The 9,321-nt window shown below is 46.5% G+C and overlaps 1 protein-coding gene across 1 annotated transcript in view; it reads left to right on the top strand.

The window, feature by feature from the left end:
- The window catches only part of SCARA5 (scavenger receptor class A member 5), a 137,862-nt gene extending 137,400 nt beyond the window's left edge, over nucleotides 1-462 (top strand). Inside the window, exon 8 of the mRNA XM_008066503.2 lies at nucleotides 242-462. Coding sequence (XP_008064694.2) covers nucleotides 242-378 — 137 coding nt within the window. The 3' untranslated portion in view covers nucleotides 379-462. The remainder of the gene's footprint in view (nucleotides 1-241) is intronic.
- The last annotated feature ends 8,859 nt before the right edge of the window (nucleotides 463-9,321 follow it).

The raw sequence follows: 9,321 nt of genomic DNA, 5'->3' as shown, positions 1-9,321 counted from the left end.
GGAGCGGCCACTGCGCTCCAGACTGGGCGACAGAGTGAGACTCCGACTCAAAAAAAAAAAAAGAAAAGAAAGTCAGTCTGCGGTCTTGGTGGGGTGGAGAGGGCAGTGGGAGGCCCCAGATTTGAGCGGTTCAGCAGAGCCAGGCCCACCTGGCCAGGGTGGACACGGCCGTGCTCTCTCTCCTCCTCCTCCCTGCTCTCCTGCATTTCTGCCGAGAAACCATGTCGACTTGTCTCCGCAGGCGCTGGGAGGATCTGGATGGACGACGTCGCCTGCAAGGGCACAGAGGACACCATCTTCCGCTGCAGCTTCTCCAAATGGGGGGTGACAAACTGTGGGCACGCTGAGGATGCGGGGGTCACGTGCGACCAACACTGAAAGGAGGCAGCCCAAGGTGGAGACCCTGCCCCGAGCCTCCCTCCGGCATCCCTGGAGAGGGGCACGGCTCAGGGCTGCCCTGGCTCCAGCTGGGCCCTGCCCAGCCCAGCACCCAGCTCCCACACCCCTCTCCCAGGACCGTGGAGGCCCTGTCCTCATTCTCCTGTCGGACATGTGCTCCCAAGTGCGACGCCAGGCTCTTCTGTCCTCCCACCAGGGTTCCTGGGCCGCTTTGCCCAGCCTTCTGAACACCATGCATCGGGCCTAACAGCCCTGTTCACTGGGTCTGTCTCTTACAGCCATGTGCTGAGAATGTGTCAGACAAGGGGAGCAGTGCACATGGAGGCAGTCTGGACCATTTACTATGCCGCTAACTCCCCAAGAGTGTCAGCATCTCCCCACCCCCTGCAAGTGGCAACACTGAACGATGCATTTCCCCCTCTCCTCAGCGTCTCCACGCCATGTGTCCATCCGGGGAAGTAACACGGAGAAGCCTGCTCTAGGAGCAAGGGGGATGCAAATCCCCGGCAGGGACCCAGCTAGACTTGGAGAAAGGGGATGGAATTAACACCAAATGATTTGGAGAAAGGGGATGGTGTGCTAATCCATTTAGCCACTCTGCCGCATTGGTACGAGGCACGTCCGTCTGGGTAGGATCTTACCTCCAGGTAGCAGCACTCAACTGACCCATTCACCTGGCCCGAAAGACAGAATGATTGAGACTGTGTTTCTACCCAACCTGAGCAAGAAGCTTGGGTCCAATATATGTGACTAGTACAGCGCCTACTCCAGAGCCTAGAGTGTGTGAGCGCAGGAGGAAACGTGATTGGCTTCCAGGCCAACTGTCGTGTAGGAGGAGAGCTGATGTGAAGGGCGACACAGAGCTGCTCTTGTCAACCCAAGTCCAACGCTCTGATCAGGCCATCAGGGTTGAATCCAAGTTACCTGTGTCTCAGCCGTTTGGAGGTGATCATATCACACCTTCCAGGCCTCTTCCAATGTGATTCTGTGGTCAGGAAAACACAAGTCCTGATGGGTCCTATGGGGTGGAAGGAGGTGAAGATGCCCTGTAACCTCTGGGGGCAACGAGGGGCCATGGACCCCTGCAGATCTGTGATGTGCACCCCTCTCCCCGGTGACAGGGAGATCATATTCTGCTTTTTACATGAGGAGAAGGTCAAACTAGGCCCTATACATATTCTAGAACTAGGGTGCTTCCGTGGTGGCAAGTGAGCTCAGATCCACCTCACTTTGGGGGAACCACAAACTCACAGTCAAGCCTCAGATACACGGTCACCTGTCTTATCAGGTGAGCACCGTCCTGCCTGGGGAGAGGAAGACCCGGGCTCCTCGAGGTGTGGGACCAGCGGAATTCCTGGCTGACAACTAAGTCCATACACGCCCTTGGTCATTCTTGCTTAAGGTACGCTTGCTGCCCGTTAATGTCCCAATGATGAGAAACTCCTTCAGACCAATGGCTATGTTTACATAACACACAGCTGCTCATGCATCTCTCCAGAGCCAATATATGTATGCATATATAAACATAGCACTCTCTACCGCATAGCTTGGCACATCGCAGTTTGCGTTTTAAAAAAAAAATACTAAAGGTGGAAAAAATGTCACATTGAACAAAATAAATTCCCAACTCGGTTCTGGCAAAGAATCTAGTCGTCCCATCGACAAATAACTCTCACTTGGTCTTTTCATTTGGGAAAATGGAAGTCTTGTTTGATATCAAATAAAAACAAAGTTAAAAAGTGTTTGAATCTTAAAAATGAGCATCTAGTTTACATACCTACTTAAGAGGACATGGAGATAACCATGGACCTGTCTTTCAGGGACTAAGGGAAATTAGGCCTGGCCTAAAACACATCAGACCTTTTGTAAAAAAAAAAAAGAATTTCAATAAAGTGAAAAACATGTCACTAGCAAGCTTTCCATCAAATTCTTTCTCATGAAAACCTGGTGAGTGTGGGGAGGGTGGGTGAACTGGGATGCTCCGATCACTTTTCACTGGAGCGTGGTAGCGTGGGCAGCTTATGAAAAGCCACCTGGCTCCTTCTGGAGGAGGTCAGATGCAGTGGCCCATGCCTGTTATCCCAACACTTTGGGAGGCTGAGGTGGGACGATTGTTTGAGTCCAGGAGTTCAAGACCAGCCTGGGTAATGTAGCCAGATCTAGTCTCTACCAAACAAATAGAAAAGTTAGCCAGGTGGTGCATACCTGTAGTCTCAGCTACTTGACAGGCTGAGACAAAAGAATTGCCTGAGCCTGGGAGGTCAAGACTGCAGTGAGCCATGATTGTGCACTGCACTCCAGCCCTAGGCGACAGAGTGAGACCCCAACTGTAAATAAATAGATACATAAATACTAAAATTGCTTCTGGACGATAACACAGTCGTAAACGAGGACATGCTGGGACATGAAGTCCCAAGCCTTATTTGGCAGCCATAGGAAATGAGTCCCAACCAACAGAAGGATAATCAAGGCCTTACAAGACAACTGCTTTTGCATTCAATGGAGAAAAGAGCACTTGTCTAATTCCTCACATCTCCAGAGCTCTCATCTGGGCATGTGTTTCCCTCCAGAGTTCCATTCATGTGTAAGATCATCCAGAGTTGGGCACCAGGTCATCAAAGTTACTGGTCTCATCATCTAACGAGAGGCAGGACTTCCAGGCACAGGACCTAAGCAGTAAATGACAATGGCCCAGGTCACTGCACGGTCCTGACTACATGCTCAAAGTTGGCACCTCTGGGAACACCTAGTGGCCCAAGATTGCTATGGGCCATGATAGTTTGCTAAGTCAACAGAGAAAAGTTGATGTTCTGGAAACCCACAAAGAAAGCACTTTTTTTCTTCCTGTGAAAGGCCTGGTAGTACCCTCCCCCACCCAAAGCTCTGTGGTTCTGTCAACAGGCCCTTAGAAAAGAGCAGTGATCTCTCTTTTACTGCCCTCTCTAATGTCTAAATGACACCATGATTGCTCTCATCTTAGGTGCCTGTGAGGACCTGCTTTGGGACCTACGTGTGCCATAGTAAAATGCAGCCACTCATTGACTAGACACATCTGGAGGGGGTTACCACTTTCTCAACCACAGGCACACCTTAGTTTCTTCAGCAACGTTGTCTGATGACAATCAGGTATTCTAACATTTCTATAAAGCGTCTGATGTGTGAAATCACTTGTCTTCTGTTCTTAGAACAGCTCTTCTTCGACCCTCCACAGAACATTTCTTCTTAACAGAAAAGTTAGGACTTGAATCCAAGAAATCTTCAGCACCACGCTCTATGAAATGTAAGCAACAATAGGGCTAGGATTCTGAAAGGTCAACTCGAAGGAGGTGAAGTGAAGATCATAAATCAATTACATTAGAATACAAGGTATTGGAGCCCTTGAGTTCTGTTAATATGTCGATAGAAATAAACAGCTCTATATTCCATTACCTACATTCAAGTGACTTCAATGCACCATCCAAAAAGAGTAAGCCCACAGTACACCCGTACACCCTTTAACTAGGACCAGCCCAGACAGATCACAGACTCCCTGTGATACTCACTTGACTCTCGAAAGAGGCTGGAGACTTCTCCCCCCTGCCCAATCCTGGATTTCGCAGCATTTAAAGGAGTAGGGGAAAAATAAATTGGTGGCATTCCTATGATCTCTTCACCTGCTACAACATCCAAGGGGTTCACCTGTGATCCAAAAGACTGAGTTTCATACTTTTTCTTCCCATATTACTCAGCACCTTTGGTCATTCTGAAACTTTCTAAAATCTTCTCTCTTGGCAAAGAATTTCAAACCAAACAATTTTTCCATATAAGTTCCTTTCTCTCTCAAACCAGTTGCTTATGCCCATCGTGACAAATGGAGTAATATTTCTTGAATCAAGATTAAGGGTCATTTACCATGTGCCAAACTTATTTCCTGAGTTGTCTAATAATAATCAGGCAAATATCTCATTCCGTCCATGTGCCTCTCAGATGTGGTTATGCATGAACATAGAAAACCAAAATGTCAAGAAACGTGTCTTTTTTGTTTGTTTGTTTGTTTTTGAGTTAGAGTCTCACTCTGTAGTTCAGGCTGGAGTGCAACGGTATGCTCACAGCTACCTCAGCCTCGGCCTGCTGGGCTCGGGCCATCTTTCTGTCTCAGCCTTCCAAGTGTAGTTCCAAGTAGCTGGAATTACAGGCATGCACCTCCGTGCCTGGCTAATTATTTGATTTATTATAGAGGTGAGGTCTTACCAAGTTGCCCAGACTGGTTTCAAACCCCTGGACTCAGGCAATCCTCTCGCCTCTGCCTCCCAAAGTACTGGAATGAGAGGCCAGAAATGTACCTTAAAGGTCATTATTTTGAAATCCTTCTTGGGGCAGTAGGGGGCCAAGGGCAGGGAGGTTTATCTGCATTTGCACCAGTGGGGTGGGCCAGAGGGAAGTAGGGTCAGACTGGGATAGGAAGTGGAACGGGGAGGGAGGAGGAGCTTAATAGGAGGAAAACAAGGGTGGGAGTTGAGTTTGTTAAAAATCTGGAACCTAGCCGGGCTCGGTGGCTCAGCCTGTAATCCCGCACCTTTGGGAGGCTGAGGTGACTGGATTGCCTGAGCCCGTGGCTTCGAGACCCGCCTGGGCAGTGAGACCTCATCTCTATAATAAATCAAATAATTAGCCAGATTCCTTGTCTAAAAAGAAGAATTTTCTTTTTTTTTTGAGTTGGAGTCTCACTCGGTCACCCAGACTGGAGTGCAGTGGCCGCTCCCGGCCACGGCAGCCTCAACCTGCGGGGCTCCGGCAATCCTTCTGCCTCAGCCTTCCAAGTAGCTGGAAGTACAGGCGCGCGCTACCATGCCCGGCTAATTTTTGATTTATTGTAGAGACGAGGTCTTGCCAAGTTGCCCCGGCGGGTCTCGAACCCGCGGGCTCAGGCAATTCACTCACCTCAGCCTCCCAAGGCGTGGGATTACAGGCTGAGCCACCGAGCCCGGCTAAAAGAAGAATTTTCTAGTATGTGGTTGTGGTGGCTGTTCTGTATACTTAATTGATCCCCACTGAACACTCTGCCATTATTTAGGGTCACCTCTTGTTGGGAGCCAACATATGGAATCTTACGGCTGAGGCCTATAAAGGCCTATTCAGAAGCTTGCCTCAGAGACAAGGATTTGACATCAAGCATATACATATGAATAGTAACCAATGTATTATAAGACAATCAGGATTTTCAATATTGAGCTTATTTTATTTTATGAAAAACATACAGCAGAATTACTTTAAAATCTCTTTTTCCTTCTAAACTGTTTTTTCCTCTTAAGATTTTTTAGCTGTCATTTCCTGGTATTATTTCCTGGTATACTGGTTTTTCAGAATGTTGTTTCACCTCAGGTTAAAACATTATAATTACTATAATAGTTTTGTTATGTTGCCTTTGGTCAAGCAGAACGTTCTTTTACGTGCAGAGACTCTCCTCCTGCTTCAGCCTCCGGCTGTCGTCATGGCAACGGTGCAGTTCATTGTTTTAAGTGGCATGACAGGTTTTGAGACACAAATAGTTTTCCCTAACAGGAAATCCAGTTTAGATTTTAAGTAAAAATAGTATTGAATTAAGTTTTTTAGAATATAAAGAAAATTCATAAATTTTAAGTATTAATGATAAGATTTATAACAGATTATTATAAGATAATAGTTGTGTTAAGAACTTAGGTATAAGATTATTAAATAAAGTAATTAATAAATATAAAAGACAATAGCTTAAAGATTTAAGATTTATATAATTTGTGATAAAATGTTAGGTTAAGGATAAGTTCATAGGTAATTAATATACAATCATAGGGCAGTACAGAAATATAGTAGGATATAAGAATTGTAAGAATAAATAGTATAAAGTTAAGGTAATAAAATTAAGTAAATTTATAGATTATAGTATAGTGTTAAGTTAATAATATTAATCGTTAGAAATGTTGAAGGTTAGTAAAAATTGGATTGAACTTAGAGTTAACTTGGAAAGTTTTTTAATCAGGATTTATAACTTAGAGTATAATATGAATGATTTATTATACATTGCGGGGAACACTTTGAACATTATAAAGAACATTTTAAACAATGTATATTGAAATTGTGCACCTGTGATCTTGATGTAAGTACGTCATGCACCAGAAAATTGTAACAACTTGTTTGGAACGTGTTCATCTTGTGATGGTCTTGTGATGCATGATTCGTAAAGCATGGAATTTGTACGCCCCCAGCAAATGATTGTCACACTGCTGGAGGGTCTAAAAAATGGTATATAAGTTGGAAAAAGTTTCAATAAAATCGGCTTCGGTCTTGGCCAGGCTGAACCCAGAAGAGCTGCCTCCGAGTAGTTTTCTTCTCTCCGTCTCTGATTCACCGGTGCGGTCCTAACCCTCCCTCTGGTCAGTGCAGGTCACCGACAACCTCTCATCAGGTGGTGATCGATACTGTCTTAGTGTGGGCCTTTGTTGGGACAATATGGCCTCAGCTGCCAATATAAAATCTGGAACCATTGGTTTTCTACTCATTCTAGTAAATATAAAACCGGAAGTCTTTTTTTTTTTTTTTTTGACTCCGAGTTTCACTGTCGCCCAGACTGGAGTGCAGTGGCATGCTCACAGCCACCGCAGCTTCGATCTGCTGGGCTCAGGTGATCCTTCCACCTCAGCCTTCCAAGTAGCTGGATCTACAGGCATGCGCCACCATGCCCAGCTAATTTTTTATTTATTGCAGAGATGAGGTCTGGCTAAAGTTGCCCAGGCGGGTCTCAAACTCCTGGGCTCAGGCAATCCTCTCGCCTCCGCCTTCCAAAGTGTTGGGATTACAGGGGTGAACCACAATGCCCAGCCTAAAACCAGAAGTCTTTTTTGTTTGTTTGTTTGAGTTGGAGTCTCACTCTGTCTCCCGGGCTGGAGTACAGTGGCACACACATGGCCACCGCAGCCTTGACCTGCTGGGCTCAGGTGATCCTTCCGCCTCAGCCTTCCAAGTAGCTGGAACTACAGACACACACCACTACGTCCAGCTAATTTTTGTGATTTAATGTAGACAGGAGGTCTCACCAAGTTGCTCAGGCTGGTCTCGAACCCCCCGGGCTCAGGCAATCCTCTCGCCTCAGCCTCCCAAAGCACTGGGATTACAGGCTAAGCCACCATGCCCGGCCCCAGGAGTCTTTACTAAAATAGTTATATATGATATTCACTCATTAGGCTATAATAATGACCTTAACAGGCAAGATTGGATGAAATGCCCACTTCCATGTGTATCATGATGTCCATTCAAAGTCCAACTTATTACAAGGACTGGATTAGAAGATTCCATGGTAAGTCCTGGCTTCCTTGAGGGTTCAAAGCCCTGTACATGTGGCTGGCATCCAAACCCTTTGCCACTTTGCAGTGGCCACTCTGAGCATCAGGGTCAGTTATTAAGTCATTGTTTCTCATCTCCCAAGCCACACTTTCTGATACTCTGTAAATAGCATTTCTCCTTCTGGGGGCCCCCTGTTGGGTTCTGCATATAGGAAGCACTGCAGGGAGACAGTAAGGCTTGATCCAGACTACCTGCCACCACAGGAAGGAGGCTTTTCCCTCTGTTGTCTCTTCCTGTTTGCTTGAGGTTTCTGTACATACCACCCCAGCAAGACACCTTCCTCCTGGCTGAGGTTCTTTCCTGTAGCATCAACTAGAACCAGTCTTCAGTCTCCCCAGCACTTGTAGAATCAGCCTTACCATGTCCTCTCTGAGACACAAGCATCCCCTCTTCAGAATTCTGAGTTTTAGATCTGCAGGGCTCCTCCTCTCAGTTTCTGATTTCTCTCTTTGGCTTATCTTGGTTCTCTCCGCTGCAGGGATCATTGCTGCTTTGTACAGCTGCCTATGATCAAGCACTGTCACTCCTGGAAATCCACATTAGATAAATGTATGTTAAAGAATCCGATGACCAAGGGGGGTGAACACTTCAGAATTCCATGTACAGAAAGCAACAAGCAAGATATACATATAGCAACACAGAGAGAGCCCCAAACAATATTGAATTTTAAAAGGAAGAAACAAATTATAAACGTTTGCTTCCAACCGAGATGGAGTAACAAGTACTGAATTTACCCTCTCATCTGAAACAACTAAAATCCTGACCCCAAAAATGAAAGAACAGCTCAAGACATTGGACATCAGGCAATGTATACCAGGGATCTCTGAAAGATGGCAAACAAAGTGGAGAGATCTACGATTCCCTCAGCTTATCGTCTGGAGAGTTTCTAGGTCAAAGCACAGAGTGGAAGTTCAGCAGCATCGCTGTGGTTTCCCTGAGCCGAAGAGATGGAGCCAGGAGTCTGGGGAAGCCAAAGTAGGGAGAGTTTGCAGAACAGGATTGGGAGAAGAAAGAGCTGCCCAGAAAGATAACCCCAAGAAGCTTGGTGGATTTCTTCTGAGTATTCAGCTGAGGACTGATCAGTACATGCATGTGAGAAAAACTATCCAAGGCTAGGTGAAGAACAATCCGGAAAGATTAGAAGGAGCCGGGGTCAGCCGGGCTCGGTGGCTCAGCCTGTAATCCTGCGCGTTGGGAGGCCGAGGTGAGTGAATTGCCTGAGCCCGCGGGTTCGAGACCCGCCAGGGCAACTTGGAGAGACCTTATCTCTACAAAAAATCAGCCGGGCGTGGTAGCATGTGCCTGTAACTCTGGCTACTCAGAAGGCTGAGGCGGAAGGATCGCCGGAGCCCAGCAGGCGAGGCTGCGGTGGCCGGGAGCGGCCACTGCACTCCAATCTGGGCGACAGAGTGAGACTCTGACTCAAAAAAAAAAAAAAGAAGGAGCTGGGCTCAGAGCTCATACAGGCCCACATGACTTCACCACATCCCAGAACAATGCTCAAGTATATTTATACAAATATAAAAACAAATAAAAATATTTAGGGCTCAACAAGGTAAAATTCAC

This window comes from Carlito syrichta, unplaced genomic scaffold (assembly GCF_000164805.1).
Source record: "Carlito syrichta isolate Samal-C Ts95f unplaced genomic scaffold, Tarsius_syrichta-2.0.1 Scaffold308976, whole genome shotgun sequence".
Taxonomy (NCBI): Eukaryota; Metazoa; Chordata; class Mammalia; order Primates; family Tarsiidae; genus Carlito; species Carlito syrichta.
The sequence above is the reverse complement of the archived record's forward strand: the minus strand, read 5'-3'. Positions and strand labels throughout refer to the sequence as shown.